Below are 26,414 nucleotides of genomic sequence, written 5' to 3'. Positions count from 1 at the left end.
CTGTAAAGGATTAGTCAGATATAGTTTTTTTTTTTTTTTTAAAATCATGGAATTAAAAGATTAATCTTACGTATGCTGAGCATTTCATAAAACCTGGCAGATGCTTAAATGTGAGTTTAGTAATGACTGGAAGGTGTCAGTTTGTTGACATTATGTCGACCAATTTTCGAATAAATTCAGTTATGAACATGCATCAGGACTGAACAATAAATAACAAGAAAGATGCAAGTAAGTTACCTTCACAACATTTTACTGTAGGAAATCAATCCACATTATATCCTGAATTCAGAAAGGGGGTTCCAACAGAGGTCTACTTTTACTGCCAACTCCTTTAAACTGTGATTTGTAAACGTAAGCGGGCCATTAACAGATTGTCATTATTCTTCGGTACGATCAGTATAGAGAACTGAATGTTATAACAACGAGGATGCTAATCTTATCTAAAAGAAGAAAACGTAGGTTTTTTATGTGTGCCACATCACAAGAGGACAGTGGAGGTGCTGCCCTGATCAATATCGCCACCTAATGTTATAAATTTGAAAATTTCCTGTCCGTCATTGACCAGAATTTATTACAAGTATATTTTGTCAGGTTGTCTGTAGCTACCAACACCTGACACAATAAGACTGAATCGGAGTTGTGTGATTTTAAACCTAATTTGGAAACATTTATATATTAAGGTGTAAAATCTACGTAATAAATGGACGAGATGGATTAAGCATCCAACTTAATTCCTCTGACCTTTTTTTAAAAAAAGGTTGTTTTAAATATAATAGTATGAAATCCACAGTGAATTCTCCACTCCCTATAATTACAAACATACTATGATTTTTTTTATTGCAGTGCAGTTTCCCACTACATTAAGAAATACAGACCATCCAATTTACCGATTAAAATTACTGCTGTAAAGAGAACAGGCTTTGTTCGGTGGGAGAGCGCTGATGAAAGTTCAGAGTAATATCACGCAAGGACCCTTCCAGTCTCACTCGGTTTATAATCCAACGTATTATTGCCAAGCATGCGAGCCTTTACGTCCTTGATGGCCTTAATTCTAAATTTAAAAACTAAAAAGAAAACCTTTATTGTACCGCATGCTCACGTGTTGCTTTCATATATCGTAAACATCCTCGCCTTGTCCAGGCAGGAAATATCATCAATAACATGCTTGCTCTTCTTAAAAAACACACGAAGTATGCTAAAGCTACGCCGGCATGTTGGTTGATCCTCGAACTGGGTGTTTAACATCTTCTATAGATTTTGCCACACAGCCGAATTCAGCCTTTTGGGCCGCTAGATGGGGCAGGAGAAAAAGAGAAAACGCTTGCAGCTGAGGAGGAATTGTAAGGCAGAAGGTTTCCTGATTGAGGACTTGCAACCACACCTCAGCTGGTGATTTCGCATGCAATCTCAGGGGCAAGGCGGAGGGTAGAAATGCAGTTTTCTTCGAGGACGTCCCTGCTCTTTCAAAGCTCCTGACCAGTCTGTAACTTCAGCAGCACAGGTAAATTAATCTCATGATTCTTAAATGCGCAGAGCTTTAACACCCTTGTTTAAATGAAAAAGAATATTGACAAAGGTGATGTTTTTCGTGTGTAGTTTCAGTGAAAAGTTTCACACCCGGTAAGATTTTAAAGTTTATTTTTTTCTAATTACAATTTCTGTAAGTTTCAAGGGCGTAATGATTTAGACCAAATGAGTGCTCCGATTTATATTTTTCTTTTAAATCTGTTCAAGCACGATTTCTGTGTTGTGAATTATCTGCGATTGAGCCGATTAGTAAGACGCCGAAAATAAATTTTAAAGTTTCGCGGTGGTAAATAAGGTGGTAAATTTGTTTAGAGAAGTTACTGAATTGTCAAACGAGCTGTAAGTAAATTTACACTTCGCCTGTATAATGGTACGTAGGCTATGGATGTATTTGGGTTTTGAGTTTGTATAATATTGTATGAATACTTTTCCTTCCTGGCCAAATTAAACCACTCGGGTATGTAACAGACGAATGTATGGTAGATTTATGTAAACGTTTATACTCCACAACAAACCTTGGGCTTTGTGCGAAGGTAAATTAAGAACGATTAAACTATTGTCATGTTTTAGTCCCGCGGTTATTGCACTTTGTGATGATTTAATGGAAGGATTTAGTACGCTTCGTGATTTATAGATGAGATGTCGGTGTTGTGTAAGTCCCGTATAAAATGTTTGCATTAAAAAATTCGTAAAACGGCAGCTGTCGCAGACAATGAGCCATTTAATGTTTCTAGGCTTTCGGCTGCTATTCAGAACTGACGTGAAAAATAAGTATGGGAAACAAACTGCAAGTATGTGCCCTGGCCTCCGCTTACTGAAACTGGCGGACTGGAGGTACTACTCGCCTGGACGCCTTGCTATGTTTTTTTAGAAGGGAAATCCAGGTATTGCTTTGTGTATAACCGGATTTACACGCACTCTCCCAGTGTGTAAACAGTTACCAACTTAGAGGGCTCCGGAATTCGTTCCCATGATTCTATCTTCCCACGTGTGTTTATTTCCGCGACATGCCTTAATGAATCTCCGATTTTTTTTTAGGAAATCTACTGTACAATGTATATAACCAAACGAAGCATTTTTGAGGCTCTGCCCCTTATCTCTCTTAACTTTTATAAATACGAATATATATTTACGGTTTGTCAGGTGACCTTGAGTAAGAGCATAGAAAGGAAAAGTTATCTCTGAGTGAAGTTCACCTTCCAAAGGCCAAGAACCATAGAAGATTTTGTTTTGTATATAGATTAGTTGGGTTTTGAATATTGGAATATACGACGATTTCAAGGGGCCCTAAAACATTTGGAATATAGTTGGATTGGTCTGGGTTGGGGGCCCAAAATCAGTAACAGCACTGCTGACTGCTTTGGAGATTTTTCCTCCTGGGGAAAAAAAAATTATTAGAATTTCCTGAAATGTGCTGTACTTTCTACTTTTGTGGATGAATTTGTTCTAAATGTAGTGAAGGTATCAGGTGAATCTGAAGTGGATTATGCTTTCGAAGAGTGGCAAGGCTGTAAGTCTAAGATTATGAACATTTTAGCGTTCTGCAGTGTAACGGTTTAATTTTTTAAGATAAACGCATGACTAGTGTAGCTTTCAGACCTTTACCTCATCTGCAGGCATGGCGATGCTTACTGTGTAACTAAAGGAAAACATTTGTCAAATGTACCAGTCTGCAGTAAACATCTTAATTAAGCTGAAATAATCCTACTAATGAACTGTGTGACTCATCGTTATGATGACATTTAAAAAGGATATTTGATTCCACGTCGGTCTCTCAATGTTTACAAGTACCGAGACTTAATGTTGAATATGTATGCATTTAAAAACTTATCTCATTATTCTGAAAGGAATTTAGGGACCACTTTAAATGTACTGTCAAAAGTCTATTAACGGTGAGGGGTACAGTACTGTGCAAAAGTCTTAGGAAATAAAATAAAAATGTTTACAGGTTAGTGTAAAACTCAGTCTGTCAGCTTTGCCATTTTAAAATCTCAAATAGCCTCCTTATTTTCTGCAACTATCAAATACACTAATGTATCTTTTTCATTCACTCACTACCACACCTTGACTTGGCTCATGAAATTGAACGTATGCATGGAGTGGCTGAGGTGCTCCTGCGGAGAGGTTTGGGAACTGAAGCAGTGTTCGTCTAACCGTCCAAGAAGATGTGACTTTTTAGAGAACAGAAGAAATTCTTGTTTAGTTTGTGTTACTGTTAATTTGCATTTGTTGTACTGTTAATTTGTGGTGGGTGTGTGTGTGTGTGTGTGTGTGTGTGTGTGGTGTGTTCCCACCCCCCGAGCAAATATGTATACACTTATTACCCGGATAAACGGGGTCTATGCCCTTTTGCACAGTACTTTAGGCTGAAATGCATTTAACTCCAAGTGAACATATTAACAGGAGAGAGAACTTGTCACCGCAATAGTTCATTATAATGTCTAACGTCTCCCAGCTCTCCAGCTGAATCTGCCATATGAATGTTGCTATCTGTCAAAGGCATTTAAAAAGGGATCCTGTTATGGAATAGTATATGAACAGGCCACGCTGGCCCTAGCTAACTAATACGATTCCTCTCTTCACCCTCAAGCCATTAACCGGTGGAATTTGTTTTGCCTCAACAGGTCCCTCCCAGGGCTGGGGAAGTTCTGAAGAAACAGAAAAGCGAGCAGCAGCAGCGGGGAGGACATCGAGCAGAACCTTTGGAGGTTTGGGAAGACGGCCACGCTGACTGCTTTTGAGACTGCCCTAGGTGTTGGACTGATTCTGGATGGCTCTTGATTTAATAGGACTTCATCGATTCGAAGACTAGCCCTCATTTTCAGTTGCGTCATCAACTGCCAATAAGGCGGCAGGACGGGCAAGGAATTAAATTGGCAGATGCCAGGGATGAGTGAATTCTGGCACAAGATGAGTTGCTGTGTGGTGACCAAACCCCCCCCGGTGAGTCGCTCATCCTCTTCTACCCCCATTAACAGTCGGTCACATGTTCTCTGCTCCATTTCGCACGATCAAGATTGAGATGGACCGTTTGGGCGTAAAGCTTAATGTGTTGAGCATGATCAGTTTGCCTGATGTGTAATCGTTTTACCGTAGGGTGACTTGCGTTAAGGTAACCACCACTTTACCCATGGTAACATTTTGCTTATTATCACTGGGACACAGACTATTTCTTTTTTTTCTTCTTAAATAAGCTTATTTTTTTTCCCATAGCAACCATTTGAAGTCCTTTTATAGGTCAGGCCTCTGAAAAGGGTGTGGTGGATAAGACGGTTTTTCTGATTGGTTGAACGAACTAGGTGACCCACATACTGAAATCGCCAAAGTCTTTTGGAATTAGAAATGCAAATGTGAGAAGGTCCAAACATCAAGTGCATCTAAGACAAACTGCTCTGTAACAAAATCTTTGCATCCTACATGGGCTCCATATTCGAAAACATTTAAGTGAGACGTACAAATAAGGCCATTGTTACTGGCTTATAGCTGAAGTTTATGGCTCATTAGCTGTTCTGTACCCATGTGATTGTTTTTCTATTTATTAGTTCAAATGCTTTCAGGCTGTGCATATAAAACTAGGGCTGTTGCCTTTATAAGCTTTTAGGAAGGAAATTGATACTAAGTGCTTGAGCTAATCATAGTGACGTAAATTTAGCCTTTTGAGACGAAATGAAAAAGTGTCATAACATGCTAGCAAAACATGTAGTGTAGTCAAAAATGGAGTTGATATTCTTGCTAGTCCTGATAATTCTCAGGACAGATTCATTTTGATGTCTCACATAGACTCTGGCCTGTAATTTTACTCAACTTGAATGCAATAGTGAGAACATTGAGATCGGTGATTTGCTTGAAGCTTGCATAAAATGTATTCTGCCAGAATATTGTTTTTACAGTTCGTATGCAAGAACTGTTAACCCCGCGTTCTGTTTGACGTGCGATTGCTCGGTGCTTTTTAAGTGTCCACAGTTGTATAGAGCAGAGTTCTGATAAGGGAAACAATGGAATGAACTACCTTCTAATACATGAGCATCAGTTATAAGGAAATCTGTGTAGCTGTCTTACTTGAGATAGACCTCCACTGGACAAAGGTTTTACAGAGGAAGCTGGCTGGTTGGATTATGTGAAGAGGATTTTTTTTCCCCCTAACCCCATTCTTCCTTCCTTTTTTTGTTTGCGTTTTCCATCCTTGGAAAATGAGTTGGGATTGGTGCTTGTCGGGACGGTTGACATTTTCCAGTAAAGACCTTGCTGGTTAGAACGATATTGTTCTGTGAAATCCAGTTTTGCGGTCGTTTCCTGTAGTGAAACCATGAGGCAACATGGAATTTACACGGGCAGCAGACAGCATGCCTTCAGCGTAACGCACATATAACGGGGTATTGAATGGACGATGAACCCGGTGGAATGTGTTTTCGTCTTCAGTGGGGAGTTTCTGGAGAAACATTTCAGTGTCTTGTGTCGCACATGACCCAAGGTCACAAGATTCCTAAAAGCTGTTGTAAACATGAAGAAACATTTACCTTAAGGTTTCTTTTCCATTGTCAACTCTTGTGTTTTTAGTGAGACTGCCATGAGAAATTGGGTATTGATTTATATGTTGTCATACTGTCAAGAAAAATGTTGCGTACAGAGTGATGTACAAAACTTAGTCTTCGAGGGAAAACGGCATTCGAGGAATATTTTTTATATATGAGACTGCATGTAGCTTGGCACCTTAGGCGGCTGTAGCTGTGACCAGAAGACCATTGACCGAGGCCCTTAATCCCCACCTGCTCCAGTTTCTTACTCTGCTTTGACTCATAATAAATGAAATGTGTGTGTGTGTGTGGGAGGTATATTAATTTTATTTCTGCAGCCAGGTACTTTAAATTAGAGGGTGAATATAAGAGGGTGAATTTTTACTTGCCTGTTGGCACAGCTCCCATTTTAATGAGCCCTTGATCACTTTAATGAGTTCTCTCGGTTTTCTGGTTTCAGAAGAAGAAGAGGAGAAAGATTGATCGCAGCATGATTGGGGAGCCCATGAACTTCGTCCACCTGACACACATCGGCTCTGGAGAAATGGCTGAAGGAATGCCTCCGGTAAGAGATGCAGCAAAGCACTGCACTACTGAAGTGACCGTTTGGCCTTCCCACAATACTGAACTACTAGGTTGGACACGCATGGACACAGATTGTCAGTCTAATTTTGTGTTTTCCCCCAATGCTGATTGTTAATGCTAGTTTTACTAGCTGTGCTGGCTAATTGGACTGGCTGATTGCTTGCAGTACATATGTTGTATGTGTCATTGCATATGTGCTGTGATTGCGAATATCTGCTCTATGAATAAAACATGCTTGCCGTCTGACAGCCTGTAGACAAATTGAAATTATATCCCTAAATCAAGTCCTTTTTTGATTGCAGTCTGTCTAGCTTTGCTTTTATTGCTCTACCCTAGAAAAGGGGCCTTTTACACCCTTTTTGTCTTTAAACCTAATCGGGCGATGACTTGTTGACGTCTTTGCAGTAGGACTTTGCCACGCAGGTTCTGCTCCAGCATTCCTAACTGGCCTTTTTTAACAATCCTCTTTTTAATCCTCTAGCATGCTGAGCAGTTGGGCTAGGTGATATGTCCTAAAAATCACACTATTTTCAGAGATAAAATATGAATATGACAGATACGACAGGTGGTTTTGAGTTTTTTCCTAGTAATGATGACCTGATTGTTTTACTAATGGTTATGGAGGGTATGACGGGTATAATGATAAATGAGACCAACAGACTCGTGCCTTGATGGAATTTGTTTTAAAAAATTGTGTATTATATCTGTTAATTATGCAAGAAAACAAGTGTTTAGGCTATATCACGGCACTCAGGATATTCAAATAGATGACGATTTGCATGTTCATATTCACAATACAATATTTTATCAATACATCACCCCACCTACTGTACAGTCGTGTCTGTTAACGACGGATATGGTCTGAGAAATTCTAACTCTAAATGCACCTTTCAGTTTCGTCATTGTGCGAAGAATCAGAGTATGCACACACTGTGCTATACGGCGTACTGTTTCACAGTAAAGTCTAATAAATGGGAAGACTGCACTATAAGTACAGTATAGTAACTATATAAACGTAACATAGTTGTTCGTTATTAAGCTTTTTAATGTTATGGGACCACCGCAATATATGTGGTATCATTATGCGACGTATTACTAAACATTTTTGTGTTTTTCTGTAGTCCAATCTATACTACTTTTATCATAAAATGTTTTGGTTAATACTTGTTCGAATGGCTTTGCAATGATCTTCTGCCAAGGCTGAAGATGGATGGATGGATCTGTTACTCCTCCTATCCAGTTTTTATGATGGCATCTGCTTGGTTGTTCCTCTTCACCCTCCTCAGTAGTTCTCCCCCCCCCCCCCCCCCCCCCCAATGCCGTCTTGCTGTAAAAATGTCTTTCTATACCACGTCCTGATCAGATGCGCTAGGAACATGGCCTAGCTTGTATTGCGATCTACATTCCTTTCCGATGCATGACCTCACTGCTATAACAGCAACGTCCTTATTTAGCCTGGGGGGTGGGCTTCCTTCCCCTGTGTTTGGTTGCACTTTTGTGTGGATTAATATGTCTGTGTTTGCCTTCCCGGATGGCCTCCTTTTGTTCAATCGTCCCTTGGAACAGGACATTCAGTATAGCATCACCCTAAAGACGTTACGTGGAGGTGGACCTTGGCTCCTGAATAGGCCTCTGTCTCCATCTCTGGGAAATGGGACTCTTGGCCTCTCCGCCCCCATCTTGCCACAACCGGCATCGCTTCTCCATAAACCCTGCTTTACATAACATTATGCCGGAGCTGGAGGCGGAAACATCCCTGCCGAACGGACCTTAAAATAGCCGCTTTTTCCCTGAGAGCCCAGTCAGGATGCTGGCATGGATGCACAGTGGCAGAGCCGCAGCTGAGTGGAAGCGTCTGTAGTGAAAGGGCCTCTGTACCTTGAGGAACACTGGAACTTCCCAGCCACCGCCTGAGTCGGGGCCTTTCTTTGAACATGATCCACCCTAAAGTAGCGGGAGCCACATGGTGGCACACAGAATCCCTGTTAAAATGCTAAGGGGAGCACTGCCTGTTTTTCTTATGCCATATCGCAGTATTTAAAAAAAAAAAAACCTCTGCTTCCATACTAATAAAGTTGCCACACATCTCCTTGACATCCAGTGACGCACTTGCAGTGGTGCCCTTGGGTGTGGACCATAGATGACTCTTTCCAAATCAGATTTGTCATTTTAAATACTCATCTGCTTTTCATACCGGTATGCATTTCAGCTTATAAAAATGTTGGTATCGTCATTGTCATCCCTCTATCAAGCGTACCCCCCCAACTCGGACAGAGGACCCTCTTTTTCTCTTGGCTGGTTCTGCAGTAATTCCTTTAATTTTAGGTTCATCAAGTGAAATATGAGAAACAATAACTAGCTGGGCTGTAGAGAATAAACTGTGCATTTATCTTTGACAAATTTTTATTACTCCTTTCAATGTTTAGCATTGTTGAAGGTTTCAGAAAAGCTTGACACCCTCTTGGCATTAAATACCTGTGTCGTGTGAGACAGCTGAATATGGGTGTGGAGACGTGTGTGGGCTTGTCTTCCTCAAAATTAATGCCAGATGATCTAATGGGGTTTTAAAAAAAAAAACGAAAAACAGCCACTTTGTGTACAATCTTGGCAACAAAATCTCTTGGTCATCCTGACACTCGGGGAAATAACATCCGATCATTGTCATCTATATTGTCTGGGAAGACCCCAGGAGTGAACTGACTGGTTAGCAAGTCTAGAACCTTTTTTTTTTTTTTTTTTTTTTTTTTAAATATATATCAAATGATAAATTAGGTTTTAAGCACAGCTGCGTGTTGTCTACATACCGAGTGTTTTAAAATGGCTTCAAATCATCTGATGCCTGCTAGCTGTCCAAGCTACGCAACCACAGACTTTGATACTGTGTAACTTTTTTTTTTTCCCCTCTCTGTCTCTCATCCGCAGTTGGGGTCCATGCAGAAGATGAGGTCGAAAGTGCACAGCACCAATGGTCACAGTGGCGTGTGATAACTGCCCAGCGGGTGAGTCCTTTCTTCGGCTCGGCGGAGCAGCCTTCGACTGGTGCTGGGGCTCATTCTGCTGTGTATTCAGCCACTTGCCCTTCAAGTTAAATTACACTGGAATGATTTTCTTGATTCTTCTCCCTTTCCACCCTCCTCTGTCAGAAGAAGGTAGCTAGTGACTTAAAGACCTACAGAGAAGTGCTAAGAAAGCAAACGCGTTTTAAGTCGCTTCTCTCCCACAACTCTACAAGCACAGTTTGGGGAGGTCTTCAGCATAGGAAGACTTGCAGACCACACTTGGAAATTCCAAATAGCTTAAACCAAGCTTCATAGATGTCTATTATCATGTGACTCAGGTGCCCCTTTAAGGTTGTGATTAATAACTGCTAGTAACCCTTAATAAGCCAAGTATAGAAGAAAAATCTGACATCGCTTTTCATTTACCGAACCCACAGCAAGCATGCCTTTGGTCCATGGTAATGGATTTCCAATGCACTTTACGTCTGGCTAGAGCTGGTCCACTCGACCCTGTTTGTGTGTGTAAGCTTTGATTGTCTCTCTTGCAGGAAATGGCGCATATCAGGACCTCCCATTTTTATCCTTCTAAAATGCCCTAGCAGTTACTTCAGTCCCAGAACAGCACTTAACTATGTCCCCGAGCAGTGTCCATCCTACGTCTTCACGCAACTGGGAACCACCGAGGTGTGTGTGCTGGGAGACACTAACGGCTGTGGACAGCCTTGAATGGTCTGAACTTTATATACTTGTTATGCAAAGTGTTTTCTGACTATACCAAGCCTTCCTGCTGCCAGTCAGCACGGATGTTATTAATGCTGGGAAATCAGCCAGACAATGGTGCTGGCTTCCTTTTAAGCGTCTTGTATGTGTATATATGGCAGTGCAGTACTTGAGGTTTTAATTTGGTTTTAGTTCGTGTTATCAGTGCGTAATCGGCATGTCTTGTTAACCTGTTAGAGTATTATTGCAGCTTTGGTGCAGGTTCCACTGCCAGTTCCCCTTGAGCGAATATCCAGGCCAGGCTCGTTTCCAAATTGTATGCGCACACACACATGCCTGTGTACATTAGTTTTATAACCGTTTCGTGGAGAGTCATTAGCTATTGTAGCAATTTTGACCCTAAAAGTATCTGTACAGTAAATTATAGGTCTTGATGTACAATTATGTCATAAATGGCCCAAACAGGATTGCATGTTCCTTCCCAGTTCGTTTAACACACTGATTTAATTAAAACACTAGAAAGGGTTTTCTACTTGCCCAGCAGCTTCCTGGTATTTAATCGCACCCGGGGGGGAGGTGGGATTTTTTAGGGTCCATAAATCCTGTTACCTCAGTGCTGCTGGAGAGACTCTGCTTTCCTGATTTGTCCGTGTCTAACCGTGAATCGCCCATTCATGGGTGTCTCTGACGGGCACCTCCCTTTTCCCCAAGTGCTTTTGGGGGCAGAGCTGTCTGCTTCCTCCTCTGCTGCCAGGCTGTGATTAGAACCAAATTTCCTGTCAAGAACAGATGTGACCTGCTGTTTTAAATGGGGGGGGGGGTTGTCTTGCAAAATCAAAACGGCCGTAGGTGCAGCCGGATGCATAATCTGTGGTTCGAAGCAAGGACGGATATTTTCAGGGTCATATTTCTACTTCCTCTTAATTTAGTCTTGGAGGTAAAGTCGGAGTCCCTGTGGCAGTCAGTGCTGGTGGCCCTGGACTCCTGATCCTGTCCTACTGTCATTTTGTTCTGTGAATTGCATTGCTGATGGATATGGAACGAGTGTAATATTTAAGTGTAAATCATCGTTTGGTGGATAATCCTGTTTTAGTTCCAAATGAATATGCAAACTTGAACCTGTTTTTTTTTTTTTTTTTTATTGGATGGACTAATTACAGTGGTATGGGTTGCTAGCTTAAAGCTAATTTGGATGGTGCACTACAAGCTGCTTAAGGAGCTGAAGCTCTTCCCACGACTTTGGGAGTTCATTCATTGTCGAAGCTCTGTGACCTTTTCATGCAACAGTGCTGTAGATATTTATATTTTCTTGTGCGTGATTTATGATTGAGAACTATCATCATTTCAGCCAGTCACTGGACTTTTGTGTTTTTTTCCCCCTCTCCTATTCCCCCTTTGAGTGTGTGTGGACCATGGTGCCAAATTTGTTGTTCCATTTCATTGGTATAGGTATGTATGTTATTTGATGTGATATGATTTAGTGATTTTAAACAATGTTAACTAAATACTGTCCTTTTTTTTCTTTCCAGTTAACCTCATGTAAACTTGCAGTAATATTTCTCACATGCTCATTGTCCTCCATACTCAGTTGTGTTAAGATTGCATACTAAGTCACCAAACTAAAAAGTGTATGTGTGTGGGGGGGGAATGCAGTGTGATTTGTTAAAATGAAAAATAGTTTTAAGTAAGCTATGTGATCTTCTGTCATTTGTAAAATATTGTGTGTGTGTGATACATACAGTATTTGGTTTCCATTCCTGGTTTACAGTTTTGTTTGCACACAAAGCAGATCTTTTACAAATTGAATGGTTCTGAAAAATCTTGAACAATTTTTAAGGGTAAATGCTTTCCTCAGATTCAGGTGTGTGTGTGTGTGTGAGAGAGAGAGAGAGAGAGAGATTTCTATATTTATCCTCGTATATCAAAGTCCGGTTGCATGGTGGGACAAGATAGAAATTTCTGTCAATCATACAGTAAAGCTTTTCAAAGGTTTCAGAGGAAAAAACCATGATGTCTTAATTCCATAAGGAATAAATGGCATCTATTCTTTCTTTAACTAAACACTGTATATTTGCTGAACCATTTCACCTCCTCAGGATGTAAGTGGGGAAACTTGTGACGCTTGAACAAGCAAAGTCTGAGGCCCAATTATTCTCCATACACATTACTTTCTGAAGCCCTTGATATGATCCTTGATACCAGGTGCAATTTACTAATGCTGCTTAGTGCTACTGTCCAAACACTCTGAAATTACACTTTGCCTGTTGCTATGCACAAGGCTCTGAAATCTTGTATAGAGCAGTAATCAGTTAAATGCTTTCTGAAGAGAATTCGTTCTCTGCTTTCACACATGCACTTTGAACTCTGACAGTGAAAAGGAAACCAACTGAATATTCACCACTGGGGCTCTCTGGCTTACTGGGCTTGTCCAGATCTTTTATTGTCAAAAGCTCCATAAAGGTTTTGATTTAATAAGGGCGTAAGCTCCACGTGATTAATCTTACTAATAGTATTATAAACATGATTTTAAAATGAAGAAAATAAACTACATGGGAACAGTTGGTTTTTATTTTTACAAATATTGTTCAAATGCTACCATTCAGTGCACTCTTTGTAACATGGCATCTAAACGCGTTGCAGTAATGTTAGCTCATTCATTCATGAAAGTACTACACAGAGAAAATGATCTATGCTGTCTGACCATGAGGTTTGGAATCTGACCATGCCAGTATGACCTGCTATACACTGTCACTGGAGTGACCATGGGGCTGTACTGGGTGCTGTAGATTATAGCATAGTCTTTGGGTAATATTGCATTCTTTAAAAACAGCCCCAGGCTCCAAAAGTCTTACTATAAACCAGGGGTCTCCAACTCCGGTCCTGGAGGGCTACCGTCCGGTAGGTTTTCTATCCTACCCGGCTTCTGATGAGCCACACCTGTTCTCAGGTAAATACCAGGAACAGGTGTGACTCATCAGAAGCCGGGTAGGATAGAAAACCTACCGGACGTTAGCCCTCCAGGACCGGAGACCCCTGCTATAAACGAATATAAACAACTTTACAATGTTTGTTTGCACTGCAGAAATCAGTACAAGAAAAAAACGAGTGCCCATTAAAAGATAAAGAAATGGTGGCAAATGCCAGTTAGTGTTTAAATACGGACAGGGAGCTTGCATTGTAACCAACGAACTTACTGTCCCAACACCGTTTTCATTGCTTAGATAACCAGATTTTAGACAGGCAGAGTAACAACAGGATGCATCTACACTTCCATCCAAACTGTACAGTGGGACCAGTTGCACTTTTTTTTTTCTTTTTTGAAAGGGCTGTTGCATAAGTTGACGAATGATCTCATCCTGAACCATCAATCAGATGGCTGTGACACACTGGAAAGGGCCGCATTGTCATTGCTTGTCCACGGGGCAGCTTTTATGTAATGTTCTTTGTGTTCCCGTTTGCAGTTGCTGCGAATTAGCCCCTAGCCCGTAAAGCCATGCTGGCATGGGGGCTGATGCCCATGAATCACTGCCAATAAACTGGGCAGATAAATGTCATGTTGGATGGCAGGAAGCACCCACAAGTCCTGACGTTAAGCAGTGAGCTGTAACAGCTTTCCCCAATACCCTGTCACAGAACCCAAGATCAGCCTGCCACGACGATGTTGCCTTCGTTGCTTTGGCACTGGAATATGGGGTGATCTGTGTCCCCATCTATGTTGTCCACTTGCCTGCTTGTTCAATAGTCCTTCCACCTGATTAGCCCATCTATATATACAGTACATATTACAGGGTTATTATAAGGTACGGATCTTTCACCTGTTCATCTTCTCATCAAACCTGCAAGACAAGAAAGATCTTTAAGAAATTGACACAGACGTGCTTATTTTGGTCAAGGTGTCTGCTCATAGGGAGCCTTCAGTCTCTTAGTGTTGTCTTCTGTTCAACTGTTTCTCACTGACATATATGTTAAGTGTCTCCTAGTGTAAGCCTTCATCAACCCCCCCCCCACCCCCCCTGCCTGAGGTCAGTGTGGTCCAGCTCCAGGAAAGCTAAACCTAATAAGACTGGGGTCTCCAGGATCTGAACCCGTCTGAGAAGGCGAGACTCACTTTTGGATACAGTCTGGGATCTGCACGTGCTCCATGGGAATGTATGTGCTGAGTTCCTGTAGGCTTCTGACGAATCGCACCTTTCGGCTGAACTTCACACTGTGGCACAATCACAGTGGAAAAAAAGCACAATTTAGTGGAAGTCCCGAATCCATATGGGGACTTTCTGGTAGATAACGTGGTTAAAAAAAAAGTAGTAATGACTTCATTTTGTTCTGGGGGGCAATTACTCAGATGAAAACTAAACAACGTGTCCCTTACAAGCAAGAAGAAATATTTCAGGATTGTTCATGCAAAATCCACTAAGTAATATACAAATTACTTTTTTAATTCCAATATTGGGATATTAGAAATAAGTTCTGTTGCATCCGTTACGTGGAACTGCTGCCCACAGTAGCTAGTGGGATCTAGCATTTCTTTGTTTGGTCAAAACTCCAGAAAGCCAGGCAGCAATGGGCCAATCCAATCAGTATCACTTCTCAGCCCTGTGCTTCTTACCTGAGGAATGGCCTAACAATGGTGATCAGGCCCTTGATGAACCAGTTTGGGTGGACAACAAATAGGCCTTTCAAGTCTTTTCTCAGCCTAGAGAAAGAGGCACAGTGAAGATTGTTTCCTGAGTATCACGAAGGGAAACCTGCAGACTGTCTGAACAGCACTAGCTAAAATCTACTCAATTGTGGCACTTCACACTGATTAAAGGAATACAATGTAATCATGGGATATCATCAAGACAAAGAGCATGTACACACACACAGAGCACACAAGTTCTGGGATTGATTTAAATGGTAAAAATCATGGGGTATTTTGCAAGGAAATTCCTGTTCTACGAAAGGAAGATTTGTGACCGTGCTGGTCGATCCGAAAGCCACATCAGCTGGGTGGTGACTCAGCGCAGCTAAGGTCATGACACAGCAGAGGAGTCACTGAGCAGCGTAAATCCTGCTCTGATGGGAATCCAGCTGAAGGTGGTGCATGCAGCCTGATCACTCTCATTACCGACACAGTCCCCCAAGGCCTGAGGCCAGGCAAAAATCACAATTAAAAAAAAATAAATCAGCGTTTTGCTAGGATGTTGAATCGATGACACACGCCCCACCTATTTCTCAGAAATATGCTTAAATAACTGCCAATCCCAGTACCTCCTTCCACTCATCCATCGGAGGGTTTCATCCATAGTTTGCCTTTATTAAAGAGGGACATTTCAAAGTCATCTGATGCCCTTCCCTACATGAAGCACGCAGATGATATGCCACGATGAAACATGTGACCTAACCTTGCAAAGACTCCAAATAAAAGAACTGGCTAATCTGCATGGCTGATTTTAGGGTTAAACCGTGCTTGTTCTAGTAACTAAGGAAAACGTTGCATTGTGAACTTTATTTTGCTTTTGAGGTGAGCCCCCCCCCCCCCCCCCCCAGCCCCCCCCCCCCCAGCCACCCAACTGCCAACTCTGAGAATTGTGCCTAGAGTAATTTTTATAGACAGAAGTTTCCTACACCACATCTAGGCATGACATCACGCTTCTGCCTCTCCAACTGCCTCAGACATTCTCAATGGAGACTATGATTCAAGAGTCAGACGTGCGAGGAGCGTTAGGAAAGCCCAGCGCAAACCATAACGGAGCTTTGTCTCCAATCTGCAAACAACGCACAGCGTGTCTATTGACATTCCACACTTTTGTTGATAGGATTAACTGTGGCAATAATTAACAGAAGCAGTGTTTTAATTTTATCGGTGACTCAATGAATACCACAATGGGTGGGACCAGTCTAGTATACTGGTCCGGCGCGGGTAACATAATTGACTGGTAAGGCGGTACATTTTTGAAGGGCAAGCTCTATCGTGTGTGTGTGTGTGTGTGTGTGTGTGTGAGGTGAGCACACACTGTGATTGTAACCCCAGTACATAGGTTATCTGAGGAATTCTGGAGGAATAGTTCCCCCCCCCCCCCCCCACCAGACAGCTGTGCTAGCAGTCTGTGAATTAGTGCAGCATTCCTGTCATACTTCATAACAGGGGCTGAGAGCAGAACACTGCCAAGCAGCAAAATCCCACTTCACACTGGCACAGCCATTGAAGCTGAGCACTCATTGGGAAGAAGCTCTGTTGATGTGCCCTCTTGTGGACTAAACTGGAATTGCATGTGTTTTTTGGGAGCCAAACCTCAGGACCAACGGCAGGTTTGTAAAACCAGAAGTGCAATGCACCTTTAAATACTAAATAGATAATATATGATTTCAATAATTATGTCTTAGGCACACAGGAACTCAAGGCAGTAATACTGGGTTAGGCAGCCACTGTCTTAAGAGCCACAGGTTCTGCTGGTTTTATTACCTTGCAGTGGCAATCTGACTCAGCGCATCCTGTAAGGTAATTCCAATTCAGCAAGAGCAATTAAAGGCTCGGGTGGAATAAAAACCAGCAAATCCGGTGGCTTGTGACACGTAAACCGGGCCGTTCTGCAATGAGGACTTTAGAAAGCGCAACTAGCAGGAACGTCAAGATGCACACAGTTTTGGGGATGAAACTGCTCCTGTCCAGCTGAGTAGAGGAGTGACCTTTCTAAGCTATAGCCCATCATTTGTATAGAAACGAGAAAATCGCCAAGTTTGCTGGTAATATTGTGTAACAATTTTGAGGCACATTTATTATTCATTTTCCCTGGTGTTCGTAGCTGTGCGATTTAATTATGCTGACATTTAATGGAAAAAAAAAAAGCTAAATACTAAATGACAGATTGAAGTCCCTCAGCCATTTCATCATTGTGCCATTAACCAGAACTCTGTCCCTTAATGTAACCACACACACACACAGACACATATCCGGTTCTGCTCACCTTCTGTCGATGGTCGTGTAACAGTCTCGGAGCCATTTGATAGTGGGCATCTTACTACGGGACACTGCGCCACACAGATACACTATGATGTAATTCTCCGACACCATCAGGTCCAGCGTCCCCAGAATATACCTGCGATGGTCATCATGAAAACACATCAGATCGAAGTGCGCTGACCGGCCCATTCTAAGCTGCGGTTTGGGGTGCCTTTTAATCTATGTGATTTGCGATATAACTGCAGCTGGGTTTCTCCTCGTTTGAGATAGGCACAGCTACTTCCACTGTACTGCTAAGAATAATATCCTATGGGAAAGGTGGTCAAACAACGCCAAGGGTATGCTTTGTCAGACGGCAACGAGGCGATTGTAGGTTGCTTGGTACGTAATACCTGAATAGATTGTCCATTACGTATTGGTAGTCATCAATGGTGCTGTCAGGAAGGTAACAGGAGCTAACCACAATGATGGCATTCATTCCATCTCCATAGTAACCTAGAACACAGGGGTACCTCATCATGTTGGCGATCTTTAGCGGTGATCAGTCCATGACTTCAAGCTCCGATCATGTCTTAACAATAGGCTTTTCGTTTGTGCGACATTGTTTCATTTGGGACACTTTATCTTGGTATATTATTAGTCCAAATGCATGTATAGTATGTAGGGGGGTAAGGGCTGTCCGTTGCATGTCACATCACAATTCCCCTTACAAAATGTTGCACAATATACATACATGTTGACTGTCAAAGTTTTGAAGGACAGTGCCCAAGCCAGCAGCCCAAGTTACAGCTGCCAATATTGGAGGTTCATCTCAGACTCACCTCCATGAGACAGCACCTGAAGGTAGGGCTCCAGCACGCTCATGTTAACGAGACTCTCTTGTCCAGCGATATGGAGTTTGCGCCAGCGTCGGCCCTGGCTGTCCACCTGGTCTAGCTCCAATTGACCCATCTCTGCCTGCTCCGCCGACCCCCTGTTGGCCGCTCTGGCTTCTCTCCGGCCCATCCGTGGGAGGTCATCTGTCATCATTGACATTAACTACCAAGTTACAAGTCTCAATTCACTGCCTGCACTAACGGAGTAAATAGATATCAAAAATTAAACATGCACTTAATGCAAACGTAAAGAAAACCGTAGCTTCCATTACCCTCCCACTCCAAATCTTGCATGCTGTCATTGAGGTTGAACGACTCGCTGTCAGAAGGTGTCTCCAGCTCCTCCAGGTTGATGTCTAGATCATCCTCATCAGGCGATGGGGACAGTGCAGCAGCCGTGAACTCGTCCGAAACTGCCGAGTCGCTGCGCTCCAGCGTCAGGCTGAGGGCAGGCGCCGCGAGACGTTTTCTCCTGCTCCGGTTTCCTGACAGTGCCAAGCTGCTGGGAGGGCCTGCCATGACAACATACCCAGCAGTCAGTGTATAATAACATATAGTACCAGTCAAAAGTCTGTACACATCTGCTTTTAATGCATGTCTCCTTATTTTAGCTCTAATATTCACCTTATAGGCCTCGAGGCATTGACGTAGCACATATTACATTTTGCAACAACCAAATGAAGTGTTCAACATCTCAAAATGTTCTCAAATTTCAGACCCATCAAAACGGCTCGATTTGGCTCGAAAGCGCTACAGTCTCTTGGCTTTCTTTCAGTCACCTTCCAGGTGGCTACATCTACATGGCTACATGCTTCTCCAACAGGCCTGAAGGAGTTTCCACAAGTTTTGGGCACAAGTTGGCACCTTATTCTTACTCATTGAACCAACTCATCCCAAACCAGCTCTTTAGGGTTTAAGTTGTGGGGATTGTGGGGGGGAGGGGGGGCAGGTCGTCTGTCACAGAACTCCATCCCTTTACCTGTTCATAAAATAATACAGTACTTGCATAACCTCGAGGTGCACTTAGTATTGTTATCCTGTTGGGATTAAAGTGATCTTCAGTAGGTGTGTCCAGACTTTTCACTGGTACTGCATGAGTTACGGCAAAATGAGGCTTTTCCCATTCCACATGAAGACGTTAACATTAAACAGGCCGTATAAAGGACGAGCCCTCATAGAACTTTGAACGCTCAGTACCAGGTCTGTCGCCATCTGATGTCGGACTTTCCACTTCATCTGGGCTCTGGAAGGAACTCTCTGGAAGGGGCCTGAAATACATTTCACAGTTTGAACAATGTCAAGTTCAATTTAATTCTGAAACACATAAGCTGCTCCTACAATCAAGTGAAAAGGACCCCTGTACATTCATTGTTTTATTATCCACACGTTTTGAAACATTTAACTGAAAATAGTTATTTAAAAATTAGGACGTAGGTATGAAGAGAAGCATGACGGGGCAGTGGTACATTACGGGTTGGGACATTTAGAGCAGATGTCCACAGTGCTGTACAGAGGCTGGACAAACTACCTGAAAGCGGTCATGAATGAAGAAGCCAGCGGGCACTGCACTTACGCCGCATGTCTTACGAGTTAAGCGTTAACTTACACCGCCATCTAGTGGAGGGCTTATGGTTTGCCACAGTTGAGTGGAAAATCAAAATCCATCCACCCATTTTCTATATGGTAGAAAAATGTATTGTTTTTCAAAGAAAATACCTGGATTATGCTAATTTAAATACAGTTGTCAATGTGCATTTATTGTGAACTGATCTGCGACTGACCTATGCATTAAAACCTTAAACATGTATAGTATAAAATCATTAGTTGAGTGAAAATGTACAGATTAACCACACAACACGGAGACATATTGCAAGATATGTAACATGTAAATCAAATTTTAACACTATACATAGTGCCACACACTATGGTCACGCCATGCGAATGATGGGAAGGCTGTCACATGATGTAACAGGACTGCTTCAGCTGTGGTGAGCAACCTCACCTTGGAAATTCATCGTCTTGCCATTCCTCTCTGAGCTCCATGTCAAGGATGTTAGGCTGCCCCTTTGAGTCTTGGAAGCTCCTAGGAGATACAAAAAAGGAAATCTGATGCATGAACACCACAAGCTAAAACTCTCTACTAGATCCAGTCAGTTCTGAGCTTGGAGGAGAATTGCCAGAAAACCTCAAATTAACAGGAAGACCACAAGTGCAAGAGTGACAGCTCAGTACAACAGCGAAGGGCAGAAAGACAGAACCCATCTACCATTGCAGTGACTCTAGTGAAAAAGGGAATTCTAGTAATACACAGGTGTATCTGACTGACTGGCCAATGAGTGTACATTGTATATATACATATGAAGTCCATGAAAGCCCCTTGTGATGTGAATGAGCTGCTCTGTGAAGGGGCTCAACAGGCTGCACCGTGGCCAAGAACCTCCAGACCGGGGACCACTAAAGATTTTGGGCCTAGCATACCATACCGGCCCCCAACCCAGACCAATTATGTTCCAAAGTCCCTGTCTCTCAGCTCCTTGGAATTGTCGTAATCCCCCCCCCCCCCCCACCTTACAGCACCCCTGCCACCAGCATTGGGGGTTCGAATCTTCCCACCACTGTGTGTTTGCAGTGAGTTTGCATACAGTGTGGCAGCGGTTTCCTCCGGGCACTGCAGCTTCTGCCCCAAGTCCAAAGACATGCAGTTAGGCCAACTGCCATCTTTAAATGCTCTGTACTGAATGCCAGTGCATGTGAATGTGTGAATGTGAACGTGCCCTTCAATGGACTGGCATCCTCTCTGGAAGGTACTCCAGCCTTGTGCTCTATGCTATATATGAATCAGAAAGAAGGCAAGAGAATGGACATGTACTGGTAGAGATATAAGTCAGCAGAGACTAGTTCAAACACATATAAACAGTCCTAAACAAAATCTTAAGGATGGGGGAAAAGCTACAAGTATTCGCATTTCGTGCTGGTGGTCCATATCCAGGTTGCAAGTAAAGCTTCAAAATGCAAAAAGAAGAAACAGGAGCAAGAGACAAAAATGAGAGATTTAGTCATTTATTGAAAAACGGCATTTAAACTCAAACAGGCAGTTCATCAGCTGATCAGAAGTTTCAGACCGTAGCCTTTAAAAGGCAGAATCTGTGCAAAAATCTGGCTTTCATGTCATTTCCTGTCAGACATTCACACTGATATGACCTGCTGATGGCGAAGGCAGAAAGGCTTCCTGTCTTTCAGCGTGGCAGGATTGTCGAGCTGCACAAGCAAGGCCTCTCGCGACGCGCCATCGCTGCCGAGGCCGGACGCAGTACGACCCGACGGGCTGTCCGTGAAGCCACAGGCCGATCTGCGACCCAAATTAAAGCCCTTACTGATGATGTACCATAAGACGGCATCTGCAAAAGAAGGGCTTAAAGAACAAAAAGACGTCTTCGGAGGCCACGTCTCCTCCCACGCCACAAACTTGCCCATTTGGACTTTGCAAGGGAGGATCAAACATGGGACATCGAAAGGTGGAAGGAAGTTTTCTTCTCTGACGAGAAAAAACGTAACCTGGACGGTCCCTGATGGTTTCCGACGTTACTGGCATGACGCTGGAGACACATCTCCCACTGGAGATCCCACTGGAGTTGTTTTCTATGCGGCACAGTGGAGGAGGTTCCATCACGGTCTGGGGTGCTTCTTCCTTCAATGGAACAATGACGCTGAAGGTTGTGCAGAGGCGCCAAACGGCGGCAGGCTATGTGGAGATGTTGCAGCAGGTATCCATCGTGACTGAGGGCCCTCGCCTGTGCGGTAATGACTGGGTCTTTCAACAGGACAACGCTGCAGTTCACAATGGCCAGGAGAACAACGTCGCTCTTTTGGACCATCCTGCACGTTCCCCTGATCTAAATCCCATTGAGAAGATTTGGGGATGGATGGCAAGGGAAGTTTACAAAAAACGGACGTGAGTTACAGACCGGGGATGCCCTTTGTGAAGCCGTCTTCTCCACACGGAGCAACGTTCCCACCGGACTCCTGGAAACACTCGCATCAAACGTGCCTCAACGAATTTTTGAAGTGATCAACAAGAATGGTGGGGCTACTCACTACCGAGTCCTTTTTTGACACTTTTAGTTCTGTTTTTGTTTTTATTTTTTGGGCTGCGGCCTTAAACTTTTGAACAATTGATGAACATTTGAGTTTAAATGCCGTTTTCAATAAATTGCTCTCTCTCTCGTTTTTGTCTCTTGCCTCTGTTTCTTCTTTTTGCATTTTGAAGCTCGTAAATGCGAATGCTTGTAATTTTTTAGGACTGTATATGTAAATACATGACAACGAAAAAGGGGAATTTTAAAAACAATCCTGGTTCATAAAACATTACCCTTCTGTCCAGCAGCAAAACTTCAGAGGTGCACGTTATGTGCTTTGTTTCTAGTAGGGTTCATGCTTTAACTTTAGATTAGTTATTTTCTTGCTCATTTTATGTACTAGCAATTTTGTTTAGTTTATGTTTTGTTCTACGAAAACAAAACTACACCATTTTCATGTCCCAAACCCTGCTTCTACCTGACCTTTACATACGTCACTCGGCACCAGAAATTCAAGTTTAGTTTTGTGCCAAAGCTATTTCGACGACACTCCCAGAGGCGCTGCTCAATTTTAATTTCTGATTACAGATACAGTGGAATACAGGTGACAGGGAAGCCCAGTGTCACACCAGAGTGTCACACCAGAGTGTCATACACCCCAATGACGATACCCCAGAGAAAGCAAAACGTTTTTGTTTTTTTTTTGGGAAGTGAAAAAAGAATCTAACTAACATCTGATCTTTCACAGTTTTTCAAACTCAATCACCCTCCAGACATGTGTTTTTATCTCCAGTAGATTCACCTGAAATTACTTTCAAAGGCAATAAGTCCCGGCCAGTAGACAACGAACGCTGTGGTAAAACTGGGTAAATTAAGATCTCAGGTAGAGTGAAAAGAGGGAGCTTGTGTGCAAAATGAGACACAAGAACAACAGCTGAAGATATAAAATTCATGCCTACGAATTTGCTGGGTGTACAGAATTTGAAAGACTCTCGTTCAAGGTTGCATCTCTGAAATTTTGTATCATGAAGGAAAAATGGAGGATGGAGTCACGCAAGCAATTCAGAGAAGCTACACCCTGCTATTCAGATGTACTGAGGCAGTAAACCGCTTTTGTCCGCACACCCCAATGCAGACAGCACCATGTTCTTCTTAGGAAACTACACCTGGCACAAGAGCACATAACCATACACCTGCATCATCACCCATCAACACACAATATAATACATGTTCTACTGGGGACAGGTCAGACAAGGCGAAAAACCATTAAATGTGTCACTTTATTTTGTACTGCAGCCGAGAACACAAGTGACACACAATACAATGACCAGCCTGTTGTTGACCTGTTGCTTTCACAAAGAGACGATTAGCATTCCTGACAGCACTTAATTGGAGAGCTGCATTCACAGACGCGAGCTACGCTATGCTAACCAGCTAGTGGCACAGCCCATTACTCACACACCTGTGGTCCTGCGTGGCTGTGGAATGTTAAATAAAGTGGCAGTCAAGCTGAGACAAGACCACAGGTCTGTACACCCAACCAACACACACAAAGGTACAGTGTGCATCAAATGAAGGTAAGTTTGGGTGCTTTATGCCATACAGTGGATGGCTCTATGACACCCTAGAGACAATATACAGCAAGAGTAGCAACACAGACACCTGGAAATTGTTTTGAGGTAGCTTGTCATTAAATCTGAAATCTGTAACACTTTGTAAATTATTAATAGACTATTTTAAAGTGGCACCGCAAAGTGTTTCCAACACCTGACTGGTGCATCCTCTGCTCACACAGCATTTAGACATGTGGACGTGCATAGTAGAGAGGACAGTAATTCCCTAAGACAAAATAACCCATTAGGAAAGGGTTTCAATAAAGCCATAATTCAGTCTGACATTCACACTGAAAGAGTTTGTGATAGATTTTCTGAAGCTCGGTCATATGGGCTTAACATGAAGATCAAGGAGGGCACCGTTCATCTCCCTTGGGAGGGGTTTCCCATGCCACTCGGCAGTCTGGGAATGATCTCAAACGGCAGCCCAAAAAGCGACGGGGCCTCTTAATGCACCGGCAGTCCAGCCCATCTTTTTAAGACGCGGTTTCGCCTACAAAGGCTGAGCTCAGACCAAACAGCAATGCGGTAAATTGTGCAAGAAGGAATCAGACTAAACTCATGCTTAACTACTGGCTTTTTAATACCACGGATATGGAGAAATACTGACATCGGATTGGCAACTACACATGGCACTCAGAGGCAGCAGATAGCAAAGTGGTCAACGGCCTGGACCCCTCACCAAAAGGTAGTTGGTTCATATCACAGTAGGAGCACAGCTAGTTTCCATTAACAAAAGACACCTTAACAAGAATGGCTTCATCCCTCTCCATAAAAGGTATTTAAGCTGTCAGTGTTTTGTTTTTCTATGTACGTCTGAGTATGACTGTAACTGCTATTCCCACCACTACCGATAACCACAATAGTACGAGACATCCCTAAGTGTGAAACAGCGTAACACACAAACACTGGATGACCACTGAATGCACTGCTGTCACACTGACTTGAGGGTCAGCCGTGATATTACAGTGCAGACGGGTTACAGGAAGTCAGTGAGCAGGCACTTCCTGAAGGGATCAAGTCTTGTAATAGTACTGATTCGGTTGCACAACAGCAAGATGTTATTTTGTGCTTCTCCTTTCAGCAACTTCTGGAACAAAAGAACGTAAAAGTGAAAGGGACTAATTAAAAAAATGCAGCTTCTTGAGAAAAACTCATCCGCATGCCATTTCAGACTTGGGCTGTGCTTTCAGTGAGGCGCAAAGGTAAATGGCAGGCGTTCCATTACCATCAGCTCTGCGGCTGCCTTGCTCATCTCAAACAGGCGCAGCTCAGTCGCAACATGTCAAAACACATTCAGATGGACTCACCCATTGAGCTTGAGTTGGTCCTTCTGCTCCAAATGTGTTCCCATTGTACCGACCTCAAGTAGTACAGCAAGAGGTCTGCCAGAGAGGTGAACTTTAGAAAGACAAGTTTCAGTTTAAATAAGACGCAACAGACTGATCTGGTTGAATAGCCTCTCCCTGAGTGATCTGCGTGCCTCTTTCGGCTCAATCTCTCTGTCTGTACAGGTTTTTCTGCATTTTGTTGCAACCTGCCAGAGCGACACCCCATTGGTCCAGCTCACCTGGGCAGCCCTGTTCTCCCACAGGCATCACATCATTCAGGAAGGGAGGAAGGAGAGGAGGTGCCTTAGCAGCAGGGAGCCTCATGGTCCTAAACCCTGCCCCTTTACTTAAACATTATTCCTCATCATTATGAATGAATTAAATCCAGAAAGGTATAAGATGAAGCCTAAGCTTATTATTCAAAGCAAAATTACAATTTGACCCCTTTGTAAAAAAACTACAGCTCAAAATACAAAAGTCAAAATGCGAACAATAGAATTATAATAGCAAATTGCAATCATTTGTACTCAATACATTTTTTAGAGGTAAAACATGACCACGCGGCATGGTGGTGCAGTGGTTAGCATGGTGGTGCAGTGGTACATGGTGGTGCAGTAATTAGCACTGTTGCCTCACACCTCTGGGACCCGGGTTCGAGTCTCCGCCTGGGTCACATGTGTGTGGAGTTTGCATGTTCACCCCATGTCGTCGTGGAGATTCCTCCGGGTACTCCGGTTTCCCCCCACGGTCCAAAAACATGCTGAGTCTAATTGGAGTTGCTAAATTGCCCGTAGGAGTGCATGTGTGAGTGAATGGTGTGTGAGTGAGCCCTGCGATGGGCTGGCCCCCCATCCTGGGTTGTTCCCTGCCTCATGCCCATTGCTTCCAGGATAGGCTCCGGACCCCCCGCGACCCAGTCGGATAAGAGGTTGGATAACTTTCTCAAACTAAAGACAAAACTAAAGCCATAAATCATTAGAATCCAAATTCTCCAGATTCTGTGCTAGTGTTGAAGGTGTCCCTGTGAAACTTGTTGCTCTTATCAGAAATCTATGGAACTCTTCCAATCTGTCCTTCCTTCAAATCTGAACTAAAGACATTTCCTTTCCATTTTACTATAAGTGACCTTAGATTTATGAATGACACTATATATAAATGTAACCTATTATCATCTTTGGTTGCTTTCATGTGTTCCTATTGATTTTCTAGTTTAGTTTTTTCTATATTTCCC

At 42.9% G+C, this 26,414-nt stretch overlaps 2 protein-coding genes across 5 annotated transcripts; one reads left to right on the top strand and one right to left on the bottom strand.

Annotated features, from left to right (window-relative positions):
• Positions 1–1,344: 1,344 nt before the first annotated feature.
• On the top strand, positions 1,345–12,033 carry LOC125748401 (CDC42 small effector protein 1-like). Of its 3 annotated transcripts, XM_049024440.1 has the most exons (6): positions 1,345–1,501; positions 4,152–4,235; positions 4,317–4,470; positions 6,502–6,606; positions 9,549–9,625; positions 10,174–12,033. In XM_049024440.1, the coding sequence occupies exons 3-5, from the start codon at positions 4,408–4,410 to the stop codon at positions 9,609–9,611; spliced, it is 231 nt and encodes a 76-aa protein (XP_048880397.1). In that variant the 5' UTR covers positions 1,345–1,501; positions 4,152–4,235; positions 4,317–4,407; the 3' UTR covers positions 9,612–9,625; positions 10,174–12,033. The 3 variants fall into 3 exon arrangements, with proteins under 3 accessions (XP_048880397.1, XP_048880395.1, XP_048880396.1); XM_049024438.1 differs by having other exon boundaries at positions 4,152–4,470; XM_049024439.1 differs by having other exon boundaries at positions 1,488–1,620; positions 4,152–4,470.
• Positions 12,034–12,891: 858 nt separating this feature from the next.
• bnipl (BCL2 interacting protein like) lies at positions 12,892–25,440 on the bottom strand. Of its 2 annotated transcripts, XM_049024428.1 has the most exons (11): positions 25,163–25,440; positions 24,797–24,942; positions 20,166–20,246; positions 19,361–19,431; positions 18,436–18,675; positions 18,110–18,307; positions 17,681–17,783; positions 17,293–17,424; positions 14,952–15,038; positions 14,454–14,552; positions 12,892–14,181 (listed from the first exon to the last, which is right to left on the bottom strand). In XM_049024428.1, the coding sequence occupies exons 3-11, from the start codon at positions 20,204–20,206 to the stop codon at positions 14,157–14,159; spliced, it is 996 nt and encodes a 331-aa protein (XP_048880385.1). In that variant the 5' UTR covers positions 20,207–20,246; positions 24,797–24,942; positions 25,163–25,440; the 3' UTR covers positions 12,892–14,156. The 2 variants fall into 2 exon arrangements, with proteins under 2 accessions (XP_048880385.1, XP_048880384.1); XM_049024427.1 differs by lacking the exon at positions 24,797–24,942 and having other exon boundaries at positions 25,163–25,439.
• Positions 25,441–26,414: the final 974 nt, after the last annotated feature.

Source organism: Brienomyrus brachyistius, chromosome 9 (genome assembly GCF_023856365.1).
Source record: "Brienomyrus brachyistius isolate T26 chromosome 9, BBRACH_0.4, whole genome shotgun sequence".
Lineage (NCBI taxonomy): Eukaryota > Metazoa > Chordata > Actinopteri > Osteoglossiformes > Mormyridae > Brienomyrus > Brienomyrus brachyistius.
The sequence above is the reverse complement of the archived record's forward strand: the minus strand, read 5'-3'. Positions and strand labels throughout refer to the sequence as shown.